Source organism: Equus caballus, chromosome X (assembly GCF_041296265.1).
Source record: "Equus caballus isolate H_3958 breed thoroughbred chromosome X, TB-T2T, whole genome shotgun sequence".
In the NCBI taxonomy this organism is placed as follows: Eukaryota; Metazoa; Chordata; class Mammalia; order Perissodactyla; family Equidae; genus Equus; species Equus caballus.
The window spans coordinates 44,336,433-44,358,667 of NC_091715.1; the positions used below are offsets into that span (position 1 = coordinate 44,336,433).

General features: G+C 40.5%; 1 protein-coding gene across 1 annotated transcript in view; it reads left to right on the plus strand.

The window, feature by feature from the left end:
• FAM120C (family with sequence similarity 120 member C) overlaps positions 1-17,348 on the plus strand; it is a 99,747-nt gene extending 82,399 nt beyond the window's left edge. Inside the window, exons 11-16 of the mRNA XM_023633606.2 lie at positions 3,480-3,594; positions 5,255-5,464; positions 6,646-6,847; positions 8,757-8,895; positions 9,280-9,337; positions 12,537-17,348. Coding sequence (XP_023489374.1) covers positions 3,480-3,594; positions 5,255-5,464; positions 6,646-6,847; positions 8,757-8,895; positions 9,280-9,337; positions 12,537-12,791 — 979 coding nt within the window. The 3' untranslated portion in view covers positions 12,792-17,348. The remainder of the gene's footprint in view (positions 1-3,479; positions 3,595-5,254; positions 5,465-6,645; positions 6,848-8,756; positions 8,896-9,279; positions 9,338-12,536) is intronic.
• Positions 17,349-22,235: the final 4,887 nt, after the last annotated feature.

Sequence of the window (22,235 nt, forward strand, 5' to 3'; positions counted from 1 at the left end):
ACTGGTACAATTCTCCTTTGGAGGATTTTTGTTGAGATTTTTTGGGTTTTGGTTTTTCTGGCATGACCTGACTGATGCATTCAGTCAGTCCCTCAATAAATATTTACCAATACCTACTCTATGCCATGTACTATCCTAGACAGTTCATAAGAAATAAGAATAATAACAAGACAATTGACAAGTACAAACAAGGTCCTAAACTTCATAGGAACTCACATGGGCTCTTGAAAAGAATATGTTTTCTTTGTACAAAATCAGTCAAACATTGGAACCTTATTTATTGTATTAGTCAAATCTTCTGTGACTTTAAATGTATTTTAGGTATGTTTTACGTGTCATAGCTTGATGGTAGGATATTAAAGTCTGTAATTGCATGTTTATTTTCTTTTATTTTTGCTTCACATTTTGCCAACAAAATAAGATGAAAAATAAAAGACTGGGCAAAGGTAAATCAAGGAACTACAAATCAAAAGAAAGAAACAATATTAAAAGATAATGTATTCCTCAAGGCAAAAAAAAAAACATTAAGGAGGACAAATGAAAATATTTTATATTAGTAGAAGGTATAAGCTATGAATTATGCACTACATAGTATAGCATCAAAAAGTATTAAATAGATTATAAAGTATGAATAAATTTTCTAAGTGGAGAATGTGTGGGCAGGGAAGAGGGTAGAAATTGTTCTGGGCAAAGGTAAGTTTTGTGTGGCGCAGGAAGATCTCTCCTGGAAGCCCAGTTATTTAGAATTCAGTTCCTAAAGAAGCAACAGGGCTTGTTAGCTTGTCCTGCAATCCCAGAACCATCCTGGAGTTCAGAGAAAGAACAGTTTGAACTTGAAGAAAGAGTAATGGTGGTAGGGTTGCCGGCATTGTTGCGATCATTCCAAATGAGGAACAGCAGGTTAGAAACTCGAAGCCAGGCTGTCTGGCTGCAGAGCCCAGGCTCTTTCCAGGGTACCATACCACCCCATGGCAGTAGTAATTAGGCCAGAGGCCCCAGGAACCTATCCCATGTGCCACTCAGAAGACACCAGCCCTTGCTTTAAATGCCATATTTCTGAAGTCTCACACAGCTCCAATACTTATGAATGATCATTGTCTTGTGGGTCCTCAGGGAGCTAAGGACACAGACTTTGTACTGATGTATTTGTATTTTTTTAATTAATTAATTTTTTTTAAAGAAGATTAACCCTGAGCTAACATCTGCCACCAATCCTCCTCTTTTTTGCTGAGGAAAACTGGCCCTGAGCTAACATCTGTGCCCATCTTCCTCTACTTTATATGTGGGACGCCTGCCACAGCATGGCTTGACAGGCGGTGCATAGGTCCGCACCCGGGATCCAAACCTGGCGAACCCAGGGCCGCTGAAGCAGAACGTGCAAATTTAACTGCTGTGCCACTGGGCTGGCCCCTGTATTTGGATTTTTTTCCTCTCTTTCTCTCTTCTTCTTTCTGTATTCTTGGTGCCTAGAACAGTAGAGCATATTCAGCTCATGAAATTCAAATCAAATATTCATCAACAAGTACTTATTTAATTACTGGATTTCCTATCTTGGGGAATGGCCCCATCATCCAGACATTTGCCCAAGTGAGAATTCTAGGAATCTTAGACTTCCCTTTTATTTACCCCCTTCCCATAAAATCCATGACCAAATCCTATGGATTTATCTCCTTACTAGCTCTTGTCTTTGTCCTCTGGCCCTCTCCAAACCCTCAGCCTATGCCTTTGTTCAGACCTCTTCAGCCACAGATTGCTGCAGTTGCCTCCCAACTAGTATCCATGCCTCTTGTCTCTTACCCTCCGAGCCAGTCAGTATCAAACCAGTCAATATCACTCTCCTGCTGGCAATCCTTAAGTGTCTTCTTATATTTTCAGGATGAAGGTCCAAATTCCTTAATACTGTTTTTTGAGACCCTTCATGATCTGGCCTACTTTTCCCCCCCAATTTTATTGAGAAATAATTGACATACATCACCATACAAGTTTAAGGCATACAGCATGATGGTTTGATTTACATATATTTTGAAATGATTACCACAATAGGTTTAGTTAACATCCTTCATCTCATGTAGATACAATAAAAAGAAGAGAAAAAATATTCTCCTTGTGATGAGAACTCTTAGGATCTACTCTCTTAACAACTTTCCTATATATCATACAGCAGTGTTAACTATAGTCATCGTGGTGTACATTACATCCCTAGTACTTACTTATCTTATAACTGGAAGTTTATACCTTTTGACCACTTTCCTTCAATTTCCCCTCCCCTCACCCTCCGCCTCTGGTAACCACAAATCTGATCTCTTTTTTATTTTTTATTTATTTTTGTTTTTTAAAGATTGGCACCTGAGCTAACAACTGTTGCCAATCTTTTTTTTTTCTTTTTCTGCTTTATCTTCCCAAATCCCCCCAGTACATAGTTGTATATCTTAGTTTCAGGTCCTTCTAGTTGTGGCATGTGGGACGCTGCCTCAACGTGGCCTGACGAGTGGTTCCATGTCCGCGCCCAGGATTCGAACCAGCAAAACCCCGGGCCGCCGCAGCAAAGCACGTGAACTTAACCACTTGGCCATGGGGCCAGCCACCTAATCTCTTTTTTAAATGAGTTTAGTGTGTTTTTAAAATTAGATTCCACATATAAATGAGATCATGCAATATTTGTCTTTCTCTGTCTGACTTATTTCACTTACCATAATGCCTTCAAGGCCCATCCATGTTGCAAATGGTAGGATTTCCTCGTTTATGGATGAATATTCCATTGTATATATACCACGTCTTTATCCATTCATCCATTGATGGACACTTAGGTTGTTTCCATGTCTTGGCTATTGTGAATAATGCTGCTGTGAACATGGGGGTGCAGATGTCTCTTTGAGTTAGTGTTTTCATTTCCTTTGGATATATTCCCAGAAGTAGATTGCTGGATCATATATAGTAGTTCTATTTCTAATTTTTTGAGGAACCTCCATGCTGTTTTCCATAGTCTGGCCTAGTTTCTAATCTCACCTCCTGTCACTGCAAACCTGCTTGGATCCAGCACTGTGGAACCTGGTATGTCATCTGAACTACACACCTCCATGCCTTCACACATACTACTCCCTCAACCTAGAATATCCTTTCCCCACCTTTTGCCTCACTAAGTTCTATAGACCCTTTGGAACTCAGCTCCTGAGGACTTTTTTTTCAGGATGTCCTCCTTTACTCTTCCAGTCATAGTCCTCTTCTGTGCTCTCGTAGCACCATGTGCATTCTTCTATCTTGGCATTTAACACACTGTCCTGTCATTGTTGATGTACATGCCTGTATCCTCTACCACCCAGACTGCAAGTAACCAAAAGCAGAGATTCTTTACTTTATTCCATTGGAATTACCAAAACCTAGCCTAGGGTCTGGCCCATGATAGTTTCTTAGTTTTATAAGTATTTATGAGATGAATAAATGAACTTTTGTGGCTTAATAATGATGCTTTCATTTTCTAGGTACATGGTTCAATGGCCTGGTGGCCGAATCCTTCATCGCCATGAGCTGGACACCTTCCTTGCACAGGCAGTATCTACCCAGCTTTATGAACCAGATCAACTTCAAGAACTCAAGGTGATTTGATCCATCCTTATTTAAATTCTTTCATTTATGAGCTCATAGCTTTACTTGAGGTCTTTTTTTTTTTTCCTGGAGCTGGGGAGAAGAGTAGGTTCTACAGTAAATGTTTGATTTACTTTTGCCAAATGTTTATGTCTGTTAATAAGACCAAGAGGTGCCTACAGCACCACTCCCATACTGATAGGTAAGAATGAACTGAAAAGATGGATATTGTGCAAGACAAATAAGTTGTGGCTCATAGACCATGGTAAGGTTTCTGATTCTTGCAAGAAACGCTACAGGGAACTTATCCTAGTGTCCTCTTTTTGTCTCTGAGTAAATGTCCACCCTCCCCTTTTAATGATACTTTTTGGGTGTTACAGGGAAGTCTAGAAAAAGCATAAGGAAGAAAATAAATCCACCATATAACTGAAGGCAGTAGAACGTAGTAGGTTAGAGGGCAGGCTCTGAAGCCAGGCTGCCTTGGGTTTGAATCCTAGCTTTATTACCTCCTAGCTGTGTGACCTTGGGCTGGTTACTTAACCTCTCCAGTTTCAGTCTCCTTACCTGTAGGGTTATAAGGATATTAAATAAAATTGTCCATGCAAAACACTTAGAACAGTGTCTTGCATATTTTAAGTACACAGTACTCAATAAATATTAGTTATTAATTCAGGACACTCCTCTCCCAACTTCAGTACCCATGGCCCTTTGAGGCCTTAGGATAAACTAGAAGAATATCAAGTCCAGTATGACTTGAAAAATCTTAATTTAAGTGAGGTCAACTAAGGGAAAGATGAAACAGTCTAAAGCAAACAGTGGGTGGTTCCTTTTTATAGTAAATGTAATACTACTTGGTCCTAGAGCAGTTACCAACTCCAGACACACCTAGGAGGGAACCTACTAGTATTTCCCCTTTTCCTATTAAAGCTATCTAACACGCCAACTTGAGGTAACCACTATGAACATTTTGATTGTTCCTTCCAGTCTTTCATCATGCATTTTTTACATAGTTGAGATACTGTTTATGTAATTATATACTGTATTTCTTATTTAACATAGCGCATAGTTTTTATGTCTTAAAAAATTTTAGTAAATAACATTTTATCATATAGATATATCATTTAATTATAATGTTGGCCATTTGGTTTCCAGTTTTCCCCGGTTATGTGTGATGTTATAATTAACATCTTTACACATCGAGCTTTATTCACATCTCTACTTCCTTAGAATAGATTCCTGAAAGTAGAATTTCTGACTCAACAAATGTGAACATTTTTGAGATTCTTGATACATATTGCTTAATTGTAATATACATTCCTGATCAGATATATATGAGTGTACCCATTTATTTCACTGTGTCCTCATCAGCATTGAGTGTTCTTTTGGTCTTCAGTTTTTAAATTTTTTCTAATTTGACAGGCAAAATCATGGTATCTCAAGTTTGTGTCTTTTAAACTTTTAAAGCTGATATCTTTTTTTCTTTTTTGTAATGAGTATCTTTCAAATCATCTCAGGGAAAGACATGGATAGAAGCTGCTTGTGCACTCAAATGTCTATATTGAAAGGCAACATGTTCAAATTTGACTGGAATAATCAGCATGACAGGATAAGAGTAAATGTAACTGATAACAATAATTTCTTAATAGTAGTTTTTCTTCTGTGGTGGTTTCAGATTGAGAAACTGGATGCCCGAGGGATCCAGCTTGCTGCCCTCTTTATGAGCGGAGTCGACACAGCTCTGTTTGCTAATGATGCCTGTGGCCAGCCAGTCCCTTGGGAGCACTGCTGCCCCTGGATTTACTTTGATGGCAAGCTGTTCCAGAGCAAGCTAATTAAAGCAGGCCGAGAGCGAGTATCCCTGGTTGAGCTGTGTGACGGCCAGGTACCAGCATGTCAGGCAGCTGCTGAGGGCCATCTCTGATCTGCTGTGGGGATGAATGGGCAGGGAGGGGAAAGGAGCAGAGACATCGGGGAGGGAGGTAGCAGAAGTAGGAGAATGTGCCTGACCTTAACCTAATATAGTCAACAATAGTCCCAAAGGCACAGAGTCTGATATGTATATGTTATAAAATCATACATTGGAAAAATTTTTTTATGAGCTACATATTTTCATATTCCTTTTCTTACTCTGGGTATTTCTTCCCTGTACAATACTCAGATACACTATATGCTTTTCCTCTAATTCTTAGAATTTCATTTCCCTTGTTTATAAAAACTGTAAATCACTTTTGTAAGTGATGATATTTTTTGTAAAGAAACTATATTTGGAAATAGAAAAGGGTAGTAAAGTAGATGACAGAGTAGAAGCAGGGGAGTTTTTGCAATAAAACCTTGGGAAAGATGAGAGAAGGCAAGAGAAAGGAACTCTTACTTACTCCTGTATCTCTTTGGGGGAAATGAGCTGAGGGACTAGAGCAGAGGTTGGCAAACTACTCCAGAATTCCAACAACTGGAATTTTTATTCCAATAAAGTTTTAATTGGAACAGAGCCACATTCATTTGTTTATGGCAGAGTTGAATAGTTGTGACACACACCATATGGCCTACAGACCCTAAAATATTTATGATCTGGCCCTTTTCAGAACAAGTTTGCCGACCTCTAGACTAGAGGCATGGACTTATCCTGGACAGAGGTCAGGGTCAATTGTCCTAGGTATGGGGGAGGTTAAAAGGCTTTGTATATGTCAAGTTTTTGTTCTTCTCTCTTACCTGATTCTGTTACCTCCCCCTTAAAAAATGACGTAGCCTATTGCTGGCCATGTAGTAGACCATCAGTAAATACTTGTTATATTTGTCCTCCTGGACCTAGTCAATGTGTCTTACAAGCCCTCAATCAGAACTAGCGTGATGGTAGTGTGGTGTCATGCAAAGAGTGGGGTCTTTGCTGTCAGACAGGCTTTTGTGAGTGTGTCACCTTGAGCCATTTAACTCCAGGCCTTGATTCCCTTAATGGGAACAGACATGTGAGACTCTACCTAGAGTGCCTCATACTGTGCCTAGAACATAGGAGAAGTTAAAAAAAAAAATGGCAGCTGCTATTATTATTCTGTTCCTCATTTGAAGGCTGACCTGGCAAACAAAGTGGAAAAGATGAGACAGAGTATCCTTGAAGGAGTCAACTTGAACCATCCACCGCCTTCTGCTCTACTTCCATCACCTACTTTTGTGCCTCCCATGGTGCCCTCTCTCTACCCTGTTTCACTTTATTCCCGAGCCATGGGCTCAATGCCACCTCCCCCTCAAGGAAGGAGCCGAGGGTTTGCAGGTCAGTACCTGAGAATGAAATATTTGTCATCCTCAATCTATTTCATAATAACCTATCCAGTAATTATCGCCAGTTACAGAATCAGCAGTTTTACGTATACCTTATCTCATTTACCTTCTGTGCTGTATCGTGGTAGTTTGAAGAGCAGCTTATTGAGATGGAGGGGTATAGCCTGCAGAAGAAAGTCCCCTGACTCCCTAGACCACTCGCCATAGAGGTGGTTGGTGCCTAAGGATTTGACTTTCATCAACCAAACTCATGAAGTAACTGATGGGGAAACCAGGAGCCACTTTATTACTTTTGAGAACTATAACTCATGTGAATTGAATCCTCATGGTTGCTGGTTAAGTCACTCATTCCCCAGAGGCAGATGTACCCAGGAGCTTGAGGGAAGAACAAGACTAAATGACTAGTGTCAGCAGACAACAATAGCCTGATGCACCCATGCCCACTCTGGGGGTAGACCTGACACATTTCCAGAAGCATAGAGAGAGATAAGTCACAGTCACAGTCCATGCCCTCAAGGGGATTGCAGCTTAGTGGGGAAAACAAATACACACACATGCACACACACATATATGTATAAATTATGGTGACAACTGAGCTGCGATTTAATGATAAATAGATAATCATGCTTAGGTAGCCCAGATACTGATCCTGATAATTCAAACAACCTGTCCTCTGGTGAAGTAGGATATTTTAATGGAGACATTTTAATATGAAATATCAAACTTCTGTGATCAGGTGAGGGTGTCATTGCTATGGTTGAAGGTGTTTGTTGTTTATTACTTGTCACTTTAAAAATAAAACTAGAAGTTGAAGTTTGTCATAAATTTAGTCACAAAATTCAGTATGGATGTTAGCTCAAGGCTGTGCTTAGATGAGCAGTGTGAATGTCTGCTCTGGTAACTGCCCATTCAGTCAGGTAGTGATCAAGTCTTACAAACCAGGGAGGCAACCATTCATTCCATTCCTTGAAGGTGACTTTACAGATCCCTGCTCTCATTCTTTGCATGTTGATTTTATTGTATCTCAGAAGACAGGCTTAATTACGGCCAGGTTCTCGGAAGGTCCTCACCGTTGTCCCAGCTCCCAGTGATGCTTAGTCTCCAGTTACTAGTGGTTAATGAGGAGCCTCCTGCCTCCTGAAAGGCCACAATAAGATCCCCAAATGCAAGTCTTCCTTGCCCTCTCAGGAGTAGCTAGCACCCTAGTTCCTTAGACTCCACTTTCATATAAATGAAGGGTTCTTTACTAACAACCTGCTGAGTGAGTGAAGGCTTATTAACATTTAGGTTTTTTCCATAAACTAAAATTAAAGGTTTACTAGAACTCAATATTCTATTAAGGCTTCCTTTTGTGCCAAATTACAAAGCTCTACTGTGCTTGTAAGCTCACACACACACAATTGGAATTTCCTGTTTTAAGGAGATATCATGCTATGTTGTCTTGAATTGGTTCTGGTTTTCAACTGTTGTTATTCTTGCTTTTCAATTATAAATTACTGCTAGTTTAGTTTCATTATTTTCAGTTTTGTTTGCTTGTTTGGCTAATCCTCCAATGTGTAGTGATGCATATTTGGATCAAAAGAGGTTTTAGCTTATAATTTTCCATTAACTAAATTTTAAGACATTCATTCTCTCGACAAATACTGAATGCCTGCTATGTGTCAGGCTCTGTAGTTGAAAAATGAATCATCCACACCCTACTTGCTAGAGTGGATGTATGCAGATCCTCAAACCCCTCTCCCTAAATTTGCTCCCACTATGACCCTTTGTTGTTATCCTGGAGTCTTTTTATCACTGAGAAATGGAAATAAGCAGAGTAGGTGGCTGTAGGATCTTCTGTTCCACCCCTCATCCTACCCTGCACTTACCATACATTACTGCCATTCTTCCTCTCTTTTTAGGTCTCCATCCAATCCCACCACAAGGAGGAAAACTAGAGATTGCCGGAATGGTTGTGGGCCAGTGGGCTGGCAGCAGATCCTCCAGGGGCCGAGGCTCCTTTGGCATGCAGGTGGTTTCTGTCGGTGGGCCAGGAAAGGGGTATGTATTCATATAGGTTGGTATGAACTAGTGTCAATCAAGGTGCCCTTGGGAAAATGCCCAGCTATTGAATCCTTCTATTAAGGTAAGAGGCATTAACTAACTTTCCATTTTTAAAGCCAGTTTTCAGTTTAGTTCAGCAAACATATACTAAATACCCTGTCTCAATGAAAAAGCTTTTGCCCTAAAGGAGGACATGGGACACAGAACAATTCAATATAATATAGAAATGACAGAGATAGAGGTTTACAGTGTAACACAGAGGAGGGGCATGTAACTTAAGAGGGTCAAACTTCTTAGAGGCGGTGAGTAGTTAACTAAGTGAAAATAGGGATATGAGCTTTATATGTTCCTCATGATCACTTTTTCCCCCACTTTCTAAAGGCATGGAAAAGAACAGACTGGTAGAGGATCCAAAGGACATAAAAAAGGAAATAAACAAGTAAGCACCTTTTTGAGATTATCTAGCTTCTGTTTGATACCTCTTGTCTTTTCAGCTAAATTGCAAGAGATCAGATCAGGCACGGAAACCTGGGAGCTTTCATAACTTCTCCTGGCAATTGATTTCATTCCCCTGCTTTCTAGTGTTCTAGTGAGAGTTAGCCTGCCTAGGCTGTTCCCACAGGGCTACAGCGTCATCCTTTCCCTGAGTGAGGCCACAAGATAAAAACCAGGTACTGTATCCTGAAGACCTACCCCTTGCATAATATTTGCTACATGCAGCCATAATTGGGCCAGAGTGAAGTTAACAATGGGATTGGCAGCAGTGTACCTGAGCTTCTGAGGGGCTACCAGAGGGTTACTCTACACCTTGAATTATATCACAGTTCCCACTGGTGTCTTCATTAGACACCCCCTTCTTCCCCCAAATATGAAGGCCTATTCTTGTAGTGATCCAAATTCTTGTACTGGACTCAAACTGCTGGACTCCTCATAGTATTCATAGTATAGCAGCTATCATTTCTTGAGTGCCTACTTTCTACCAAGCCCCCTACTAAACATTTGATAAGCAGTCTCTAATCCTCACATGGGTTACTGACTAGACCATACTGCAAGGCAACTTTGTCATTAGTTCTCAATCCCAAATCAGCTCTCCTGTATACAGCCAGCCCTCACTGCATCCATGTTAACCCCTATTGTCTAAGGTATTCTCAAAGAATACAGATTTGCTTTAATGAGCCAAAAATGGAACTAGAATGGCAAGTCCTCCACACAAAGTATTTTGTAATGCACTCCAAAGCCAGAGAGCAATGACTTTTGGATTTTTCCAAAGCTTCTCAGCTTTTCCCAGAAGCTGTTCAGTAAGGTAAAAAGGATTACACCTAGAAGGAAAACTGGTCACTCAGATAGGCTCCCATAAGGTAATACAGCCTTGGTGAATTCACCATGATTCAGGGTCTGATCATTAGACATACAGTATGAAAAACCTGATATTTTTGGTACACTAAGTGGATCTATCTCTCGATGGTTGACTCACATTAACCAAGATCACAGAAATAGCTATGTGGATATGGCTAAAAAAAGTGGGGAGGGGGGAGAAGCGAGGGAATGAAAGATAAAGTACTGATTTACAGTACTTTTCATAATAAAGTACTTTATACAGCGATTATTGTGCTGTATTATGCACTTAACTCTTTTCCAGTCACTCTTATAAATACATGTGAGGTATTATTCTCCAGTTTAAACAGGAGGAAACTGAGGCTCAGACGAATGAAGCATCTTGCCCAAAATTCTCCATCAAGTCAGTATCAGAGTTGACATTCCAAAGCCCTGTGCTGTGCTGATTCCAATACAATATAACAACTCTAATTGTTAGAGACAAGATTCAGACCTAGGTCTGGCTGACTCTAGTGCATATGTCTTAACCATTTCTACCAGAGCTTTCTTTCTCTAAGTGCAAGCTACAAAGGAAGCCATGGTATCAGAAGTTTCCTTGGGGATATGGAATCAGAACAATAATATTAGCTAGCATTTATTGAGTTCTTACAGTATGCCAGGCACAACATGTTCTAAGTGCTTTACAGGGAGTGTCTCATTGAATCCTTATAGGAACCTATGAAATAGATACTGTTATTCTTTCTATTTTACAGATGAGGAAACTGAGGGAAAACAAGGAATGGTAGATGATCTTAAGTTTCTCTTACCTAAGATTGCTAGGGGTACTGTTATCTACTCTAGAGGCAACCTGACCAAGGAAATCCTCATATTGACTTTGTTTTTAGCTAAGGCATCTTACCTGGACAGAGCTGCTGCTGATTACCTTGCTGACTCTCCTTTTTCTGTTCAGTCACCCTTTCTTCAGAGTATGAGATAATTGTTTCAGCTTATTAAATCTGCTTACATTACAATCCTGTCCTCTTGAGATTATTCCTAGACCACTGCAGTTTTGTGTGTTTTCAAATTCTTAAGTCACTTATGTGTAATGTTTTCATTTCTTTGTTGACTCCCTCAGATGGCTAATTTCATCCATTGTGTAGATTTTTACTAGTTTGATCTTATTTCCAAGTTCTTGAGCAATACCTCACAGTAGCCTCTATGTTGTACAGTCTTTGGAACCAAATGATCTAGCTTTGAATCTGGCCCTGCCACTTACCACTTCTGTGATGTTGGATAAGTTGCTTAACCTCTCTGGGCCCTAGTTTTCTCACCTGTAAAATGGGGAAATTGATATCTACCTCACAGATTTGTTAGGAGTATTAAACGAGATGATATATATAAAGTGTTCAGCACAGAGCCTGGAACATAGGAAGTACTCAATAAAAATTAGTAGTTATTATTTATAATTGAGCACAAATTCAACAGGTATTAGATTTCCATTATGTATTATATCTTAGTGAAAAGAACAAAGTCTTTGGAGTCAAAAAGACTTGGATGCAAGTCTAGGCATGCCTTTTTACTTTTTTGAGCCTCATTTGTCTTATCTGTAAAATGAACAACAGAGTACCCGGCATGCCCAACCACTTACTAATCAGAAGCTGTTATTTTTCCTAATAACATTCATTGAGAGCCAGCACTGCACTGCAAGGTAATGCAGTTCATGTTATTAGCATTTCGATAGCAACCACATTCCTGGAATTAAAAAGAAAAACAGGCGACTGCTTTTAGTTATGAAAGATTCTGTGGAGTATTGCACATAGATCTCATGGTTTGTTTTCCTTTCATTTGCTTTCCATGTCCAGTTGTCAGCATTGGACAGCATTGCATGGCAGTTAAGAGAATAGACTTTAGAGGCTGACCAACCTGGAGTGGAATCCTGGCCCCTCCACTTTCTATCTGGGTGTCCTTGAGCAAGTCACTGTAATCTTTCTGAGCCTTAGCTTCCTCATCTGTAAATGGAACATCATAACATCTACCATTTAGGGTCCCTATTAGTATTAGAAAAATATATTGGAAAGCTTTGTAAATGGTAGCTATATCACTATTGTGTTGTTGTCATTGCCATTGGATTTCGGTCAGTTCCATCTGTTGTCATCCTAAGTTCTCAGGACAGTGTGAGAGTGTACTAAGTATTAACAGGCTTTGGCCTTTCTGGTGTTTTTGAAGAACTGAAGCAGTTTCCACAGGCTGGCCTCTGAACATTTTTGGGATGGGTCAGCCAGTTTGGGATTGCCGTCTCCATTGAGTATCTCTGTTTTTGACAGAGCACATCAGATGGAGTTTCTAAATCCCTGGAGCCTCATCAAGGTCGGTCCCGCTCACACGTAAATGGAAACAATGGCACATTGATCAAGGAAGAGAAGAGTGATCCTCATCTTCCAGCTCCATCACAGTGTGCCTTATCCAGAGACAGCAGCGTGTGTAATAATGGTAACCGCTACTTCTCCATGAAGAACGGGGAGAAGAGCCGCTTACGAGAGCAAAAGCTGGGAACTGTGGCACAACAGAAAGAAGAGTAACGAGTAAAAAATGGCTTCACCAGATCAGGAAGAGGGGAAAACCTATGCTTTTCTGATTTTAGGCCCAAGTTAGAGGAGGACATAAATGCTTACCCTAGATTTATTCAGGATTTTGTCCTTTTGTATCCATCTTTTTCCCCTTCCCTGTCTTTTTCTGGGCCTCCAGACTTAGTGGTCTGCTTCTGGGGAAACTCTGGTCAAAAAGACGAATGGCAGCAGGACTAGCTCCTATTCTTAAATTGAATAGATAGCGCCAAATGCTCTTTACCTCCCCTGGGAGCCTAGTAAGGCAGTGACTGTCAATAATCGGGTGTCATCACATAAGGCCCTATAGAAAAGTTCCAGCTTTGTTTTTCTGAGTCTTCATCATGATACTCATTTACAAAACCCATGGGGTAGTGGGGACAGCTGTCTGTGGCTTCCTAACTTGCTTTTTTCTCTCTGAAGTAGTGGAAACTTGGTATATAATCAGTGTCCACCTCCTTCTCACTCTTTCTCCCCACTCACCTACCGCAGAATTTTGTACTACCGCCTCTAACTCTGGCCTGACAATCAGATAGGTAGATGTTTTCAGGGAAGCGAGGTAATAGTGGTTATTTTATTTTATTTTTTATTTTATTTTATACACTTTAAAAACAAAAACAAAAACTACCAATGGCCTTTGTACTGGGGGATTCAAGTGAGTCAGAAAAGTACTGGGCAGATTTTTCCTGCCTCTGAACTAATGCAGTGTTTATAAAATAGAAGATGTGGTGCAGTTCACCCACTCCCTGCTGCCCACACCCTGAAAGGGTGGGACTCAATGTAATGGAATTGAGTACGAAAGGGAACTCAAAATACTGTGTGTGTGTATGTGTGTGTTTGTGTATGGGTGCGTGGGTGGACGTATATATGAATGTGTGTGTCTATATGCATACACATACCCTTTATATAAAGAGACAGATCTATTTATCTATACATATTTTATATATATAAATATATGTGTATGTGTGTGTATATATCTATAGATATATGCATGCATGCATATATACATACATGGTGATGTCCCAGAGTATTTACTGAATTTCCCAGAAATGCTTCCACTGCTATGGAGTGGTGGATTTCAAAAGACCACACTTTAAAATCCCTACTAAGTCACAGCCCATCACAATTATGAGAAAATGGGCTTCTCTACAGCAGACAAAAAGTACTTTCCAGAGATTGCCTGTTCAGAACAACAAACAGTTGGGTTGTCACAAGCTTAATCTTGAACAGAGCCCTCACATCCCATATGGTGAAAACAGGAGGTTGGAATGGGATTGGGAAGAGTCGGGCATTTCCTTATGAAGGAGCAGCCTGGTTTGGAGAGAGAAAGGGGATAGGAGGCAGTTACCAGGACTTACAGCCAAATTAGTGGAGATCTGATGTGGAACTCCAGGATCAAACTGGCCTCAGGCTAGAGCTGATTGCCATGAATCCTTGAAGGAGAGAGGACTAGCATTGGAAAGATGGGGTAGGGAAGTGTGAGGAAATCAGCTTGTTTCATCTGTTCATTGACATTTTGACTACTGGATCTTTTCATTTGCTTTGCAAGAAAGACTTCAGAGGACTCTGGCCCAGGCCTTGAGGGGTCTTCTGTAAAAGTTCCCCAGCCCCCACGAGGCCAGAATCTGCCCTGGATGAAGAGGCTATTCTTCCTTCCCGGAGATACTCTCGAGATAACCTTGCATTTCCAGTTTCCCTCCTCAGCAGCCCAAGTATGAGGGATGGGAACATGGCTTACAACAGATTAGCTTTGTGTCTTCATTCAGGAATTGAGGCTTCCAGCCTCACACACCTCCTTTTGGGCTTTGTGATATTCTTGCCCAAGAAGTACCATTTCTACAGGAATACAACTGACTAGCAGGGTTCTCTCTCTTTTTGAAAAACCCCATGTACCTTAACCCACAGAAGGTCCTTGGTGATTTTTTTCCAGACAGCCAGAAGGCTGTTTGCTCACTGCCCACTTGCAATGAGTGTATCATGAGAGATTGAAAACAGTCTCAGACTATTTAATCCTAGTCTGGCCCAGTTTAAGAGAACACACAATTTGCAGGGGGAGAGAGCCCTAGAATGCCTCTCCCCCTGCCCAGAAACTTCTTAGATAAACCAAAGCAGAATGACAAGAAGGCACACCTAGCCAGATATAACCAGGAACAAAGTGTACAAAAACCTCCTCTTTGGAACCCAGCTCCCCTAATTTGGTCCCCCTTCTTCTCTTTGACCTGCCCAACTTTTCACGTCATCTTGAAGGTTAGGACTTCTATATCTAGCTAGAGAGGGATTAGTAGTGAACTTAGATAGCTTGGAAATTTCTTTCTGGAGCCACAGAGGGAGGAATCCTTTGGAGCTCTGAAAGTAACCAGAATCACTGAGCTGCATTAAATCAAATATGTATAGATGTCCATTTTCTAATAGGAAGTACTTGGAGTTATATGGAACGGTATTTTCTTCAGTTGCTGTTTCTGTGCATCTTCAATCTATGTGACACAATCAAAATGACAGTGTTGTTAACTCTCACAGCATTAAGATTTCTTAATGTAGACATTCACTGTGAGAAGGAAAAATGCTGCTTTGACAAGGATGATTCCAGTTTGCCAAAAGCCTTGCTTTTCTCCCTTCCACACACCTCTACTCTCTCCTAGCCTGGCCCAGGGTGAAACAAGTGGCTTACTTCCAAACTTAATTTTAATTTAGAGTCAGCATTTTGGGTTTAGAAGGTTACAAGAAAGAACAATAAAGGGCCATATGCCTATATTTTAATTTATCTGCCAAAATATACAATTTAGAAGCCAGACAGACTAAGGTTCATTACTGGAGGATGAACTTTTTCTAACTGGAGGACAAATTGGGGGAAGGCGGGTCTGATCTTTGCTGTGAATACCACTTGAAGAGACTGTCATCCTTCACTGGAGGTTCCATTTCTGATCATGATGTGACTTCTCTTGAACAAAGTCATATAGGAACCCCCAGAAATGATCCCTTTACCCTGTAGGGCTGCAAACAAAAGCACCCTGCTTGTATACAGCCACGGATCCCCACGGACTTGCAGTTCTTGATTTCTGCTGATATGTCTTGGGGTCAGCCTCTAACTCCCATCCTTATTCAGTGGCCAGTCTGGTCTGGACCAGACCTGACAAACTTCTGCTCACTTGCATCATTTTCATTCTGAGCCACAGGACTTCGGGTAAACTTTAAAGCCCAAGAAATGGCACTTGCTTTGACTGGTGATATTTGATTTTTTTTCTCCATCTTGTTTTTCTGGCCAAGTCACATTAACTTTTTTTGATCGCTGAGAAAAACAACCAGACAAGGCATTAGGGAGGGTGGTTAAGGTGGGGGGTGGGGGGAGGAATGCTTATGTAGGGTAGAAAGAATGTGGAAGTAACTGTTTAGTTATAGTGATCCAGTCCATTGGAACCTTAGGAGGCTCCTGCGGGCATGTCAGTGCTACCCTTTCAGCCTCTAAGACCCTCCCGATTTGAAATGACCATACAAGTAGACCACAGTTTAAAGTACATAGTTAGTGTAATTCTACTAAGGTTTAATCGTTATACTTGTTCACTTCCTGATGCATATTTCCTAAATATGCTTGGGGTTGGGGGGGTAAGTCTTCACTGTTCCACTGTGTGTCATCCTATATTTTTCTCTCTTCTGTCACTTTGGCATCTTCTTTTATTTGACTTTCCATCTTCTTATCCTATGGCTTATTGCAGTAGTCTACTGGTGCAGACAGAGTTCAGCGCACCTATTCCCCTATTTCTGCTAATTATCTTCAATATTGTCAGAAGTTATTTTGATGTTCTAAGATAACTTCATTTTTTACAAAATCATCTTTTCCAAGTTAAAAGCAAAATAAAATACCCCCTGTGCTAGGGTGCCCATTTCAGCTTTTGACATTGCCCTTGTACTTTTATAAATGCTCTTTTTGTCCGTGTTGGTAGTAACTAATGACCAGTGAATTTTCATGTAAAAGAAGCAAATTGATATTTCGGATTTTATTATTCTCTCATAACCCTGCCAAATCTGATGACTTCATTTTAGTTACTTCCTAGAAGACACTTCCCCTCCCACCTTTTATTTTACTCTATTCTATTTTTAGAATAACATACTAGGTAAAGAAACTTTAACTGCAAGGAATCAATGATTTTTAGTGCTCCCTGATAAATGATGTTATTGACGAAAGTAAGAAATTCTTTCATTGTTTTTTCCTGTGTTAATATCTCTTCTCCTGTGCTCTTGACAGTGTGTTTAGTGGATGGATAATATGTATTTCTCTTTCCCACTGCCAGATTCCAAATTCCCTGCCTTTTTGGCCCACCTCACCACAAAAGCTCCATAGTTTATTAATGTAAGTTTGAATGGATGCTTCTTAGGAGAAACTGCAGGAGTTAATGGAAGTGTTTCAGAAAGGAATGAAAATGTCTCAGGAGTTGTTCTGTGATGGAAACTGGTGTGTTGTTCTGTTAATGATGATGGAAAGAAACTTACAGTGCTTAATAAAAGTCTATTCTTTTAGTAAAAATAACTGTGAAATAATTTTGGGTGTGTGAAGTTTAATTTCTTCTCCCATTTCTGGATCCCTTTCTGTAAATGAGGGGTATATTTGTCTCCATTCAGAAGTGTTGCGCAGAGATGTAGGAGCCTATTTGTAGTTTAATATCAGGGCAAGAGAGCCGGTACAAGAATCATCAAAAGAAAGGGCATATTTAGCTTCCTGCTGAACTTCTTTATTTGGATGTTCTAAAGGCACCTTTGACTCAACATTTCTCAAGCTGAACCCATCCTCACTTCTGAAGCCTGTTCCTCTCCATGAGCAACACTACCTCTTACTCAGTTGTCCAAAACACAAACCAACCTGGGGGTTTTCCCAGACTTGTGCCTTTCCCTCATTTCTCAAATCTAATTCACGACAGGATCTATTAATAACACTCAACCATCTTTCTGTTTCTCACATCTGTCTCTTTTCTGTCCCAGCTGCTGTGGCTTAGTGCAGTCCTCCTCATGTCTCACCTGAGTTGTTGCAGTTGCTCCCCTGTCTTACTCCAAACCAGGCAATTGTAAGCAACATTTTGTATCTAAGTGTATGTACCTTTTCCCAGTGAAATGGCCCGTATCTTTCTTCAGGTTCTCAAAGAAGTCTATGACCCAAGAGATGTTAAGAACCACTGCTTTGATCCACCATGCTTATCAGCTTCCAGAGTGATCTGTCCTTCTAATATGCTCTACCTCCACTTCCATGGTCCCTTTATGATCTGGCCCCTGACCGCTTCTCCAGCCTCGTTTCCTACTACCCCTAACCCACTCTAGTGACACTAAAGTACCTCCCATAAACATTAAGCTATTAATATCCATTTCTTCTTGTTTGCTTGTGTCATTGCCTAGAATGCCTCTCTCCTTTTGTCTCTGGTGCATTCTTGACTTTTTCACCCAAGATTCAGCTCATATCTTTGTGATTCTTTTCCTGATCCCTGACTAGGGATCCCTGTAGAGACTCAACACAGCCATTCCTTTATTCGAGGGGCAGGCTACATCTCTGCCCCTCGAATAAACTTGACCATCTCTGTCTTCTTGGCACCTACCACCCAGGATGCAGTTAGTAAATGTTTGATAACTAAAGGACAGCTAAAACACCTTTGAAAATGTTCCCTAGTGCAAAGCAGATTGTAGACTTCCAAGGCAGATGATATGTTGATGGCAAAAACACAAGAAGATTGGGTATGAAGGTTCAGTGCTGAATGGTATTCATTTAACTGTGTTTTAAAATGGGGCTCTGAAAAACAATGAGCTCTGAGTCACTTTTGAACAACAGAGGGATGCTTGGAGCAGAGTCTGAAGCTAGGACTCTGGGGCATTCTTCTTACCGTCTGCTGAGTGATGCTAGCTGGGCGTGGCTTCCCTAACTGCTCTGTGCCTTGTGTGTACAGATTACAAAAGGAAACAGCTGAGCCTAAGGTGAGTGTAAGAGGCTTACTGAAGCTTGTAAACACTTTACCCTTAAATGAAAACTCTATTATTTATAATATACTTTGTTTTATATTCGGTTCATTATTACTATAGATGTCTTGTCCTAGCCTTTGATCTTTGAGTGTCGGGACTCAGAATTTAATAGTAGGAAATCTTTAGCATTTGGCTTTTAAAAGTTACCATTTATTGAGGACCTATTAGGTACCAGATGTTGTACCAAGCTCTTATACGTTATTCCTAATCTTGAAACAACGCTGCAAAGTACTACCCCCACTTTACATATGAGCAAACTGATTAAGTGGTGTCCAGGTTCACACACAGCTAATAAGTGATAAAATCAGGATTCTAAATCTAAGTTTGTTTTCACTAAGTAGATAACTTTTGTTTCTGCCTTCCCAGCATTCCTTCCTCTTTCTGGCAGTTAAACCCAGTTTTTTCCTCTGGGAAACTGCTCCTCCCTATCTTAGGGTAGAGATGGGTTGACCATCAGTCACAAGGCTTCCCCTTCCCCAGTAGGAGGGGTATATGACCCAAACAAGGCCAATTGTGGTGCTTTTTCACGGATTTGAGGGACAAAGTGACACAGAATGAGAACATCTCTTCTACAATCACAAGCATTAGGAATAATGTCAGCTTAGAACATCACCTATTTATGTCTTTTACAACTAGTCTTTATTTGTATGTGAGAAACATGAAAATTTTGTGGTCATTTATTAGGAATAGTTACAGAAAATGATGTATCAAGGTCTTACTATGTGCCAGAGAGAGGTCTAGGTACTTTATTTTACACATTTGTATACATTTTCATTTCATTATTCAGTCCTTATACATCCATGATCTCTAACTCTAGAAAAGGGGAGTGTATCAGTCAGGATAGGTTAGGTTTTGCTGCAGTAATAGCCCCAAAATCTTAATAACGTAACAAAGGTATACTTCTTGCTCATATTATATGTCCAACATGGATCGGCAGAGGAGCTCTGTTCATATATTGTCACTTGAGCACTCAGACTAACAGAAGCCCCATCACTGAGTTACGGGAAGACATGTAAGCAAAATGCACACTGACTCTTAAAGCTTAAAATGTCAAATATCACTTTTTTCATTGCCCAAGGCAAATCACATGAAAGCACCTAATTTTGTAGAGATGGAAAAGTCCAATTCTACTGTGTACCTAGAACGAGAGAGAGGTAAGTTTGGTGAGTCACAATAATAGCATCACAGGGAGAAATGACCCATTTCTGGGTAGACTTGATTCACCACCTTTTAGCTTGTTGCCATAACCTAACCACTTGAGTCATTGTACCTAAAATTTGGAATGGAATAGTGAAGCATTCATTCCCATTCCAGTATCAGGGATTCTCCGCATGTGGGCTGAAGTGCATATAATCTGGTGGTAACACAAGCATTGAGTTTAGCTCCCCTAAACCACCCTGTGGGGGTAGTTGTGAGGATTAAATGGCATAATGTATATAAAGTGCCTGGCATATAATGCAGCCTCGATAAGTGTTAGCTGTTGCTATGGATTCGAGGGGAGAAGGTAGTAGATGAAAGACTTGTCTATGCTCCCAGCCCTAACTTCCTCATAATATATTCCTTCCTATCTGTAATCTGACATCAGCCCTTCCCATTTGAATATGGCTGCTTCCAAAGGTGACCAGTGTGCTCCCAGTCACCAAGTCCAGCGTTTTCATACAGGCCTCATCTTGCTGAGGACTTCCATAGTAATTGACACTGAAAACAACCCGTTTCCTGAAACTCTCTGGCTTCCCTAACACTTCTCTCCTGTTTCTCTTTCCTTTTTTGATGGTTTTAAAAAATTATTATGTAATATTTGACAACCACAAAAGGATGTATGTAACATATATTATGAAATCCAATAATAAAATGAATACTCATGAGCCCACTGCCCAACCTGAGAACTATCCCATCTCCCTGCCTTCCCCAGAGGCAACCGCTATCTTGAGTTTTTCCATTCCCTTGTTTTCTTTCTAAATAGTTTTATCACATGTGTAATTATCCCTGAACAATATATTGTTAGGTTTTACTTGCCTTTTAATTTTGTGAAAAAATGTTAATGTAGTCTTCTGCAACTTCCTATTCTCACTCAATTTGATTTCTCTAAGACTCAAACATGTTGTTACTGTAGCTATAGTTAATTTGTTGTCATTTCTATATAGTATTCCATTGTGTAAATACACCACAATTTATCTACCCATTCTCTATCCAATGGAAATATGGCTTTTTTCCATTAATGTTGCCATGAGTACTTTTGCACATGTCTCCTGCTGGGACCTAAGGCATGAAACTTTGTTCGCCTATCTTACAGATGGTGAAAAAATTGTTTTAAAAAGTAGTATTAGGGCTGGCCCAGTGGGATAGTGGTTAAGTTCATGCACCCAGGGTTTGCAGGTTCAGATCCTGGGCTCGGACCTACACACTGCTCATCAAGCCATGCTGTGGCAGCATCCCACATACAACATAGAGGAAGATTGGCACAGATGTTAGCTCAGGGCCAATCTTCTTCACCAAAAACAAAAAAGGTATTAAATGTGAATAATAATGCCTGCCTTACCTCCCTCATAGGTAGTTCTGAGAATAACACAAGCTAGTGGATATGAAAACACTCAATACATTAAGAAGACATGGTTGACAAACTGGTCTTGAGTCTAAGGTCACACTCCTGAAAGTTGCCCCATGTGCACTGGATTCAAGGACCAGAAAGACCAAGACTGTTCCATGTCACTTTAAAATATTTCTAGAATTTTCTGATGACAAAGTCTAGACTCTTGGATTCTGAGGCAGAAGTCTATCTGTTTGCTTGTTTTCCTACCTGAGCAGCAGCCGTTCCTCATTTCTTCCAGTAATAGCACCTCGGTTTTCCAAGGAAATACCTCTATTCCATTTTCGGAAGTGTCCTCAAGTGCCTTGCTCTCCTGAGCTGGCTCACCGGAGTTTGTTACTGTTGTTTTCATGATTTTGTTTGCTTGCTTGATTTGTTTTGCTTGCTCTTTAAAGATTCCTTTTACTTCTGGTAAATCCAGCATGATAAATTGATTACAAAAATGGCCACAGTTGTCCACATCTCCCTGTATTTACACCTTTTGCAATTCCTCCCATAAAGAAATGGCATCTATTTCTCCACTCTTCAAATCTGGACTAGTCTTGTGTTTTGCTTTGGTCAATAGACTGTTGCAGAAGTGCTATTATGTCAGTTCCAAGCCTAGGCCTCAAGAAATCTTGCATGCTTCTGCTCACTCTCTTTGACTCCTGGAACTACCATGCAAATGAGCCTGGGTTACCTTTCTGGAAGATGAGAGACCCAGTTGTCCATCCATACCAGCCAAGACTACCCTAGACCTAGCAGCCCCCAGATAACCCAGCAGTGGACCACAGATACATGAGTGAGCCCAGCCAAGATCAGCCAATCCTAGTCCAGATCAGCAGAGCTAAGTAGGCAAC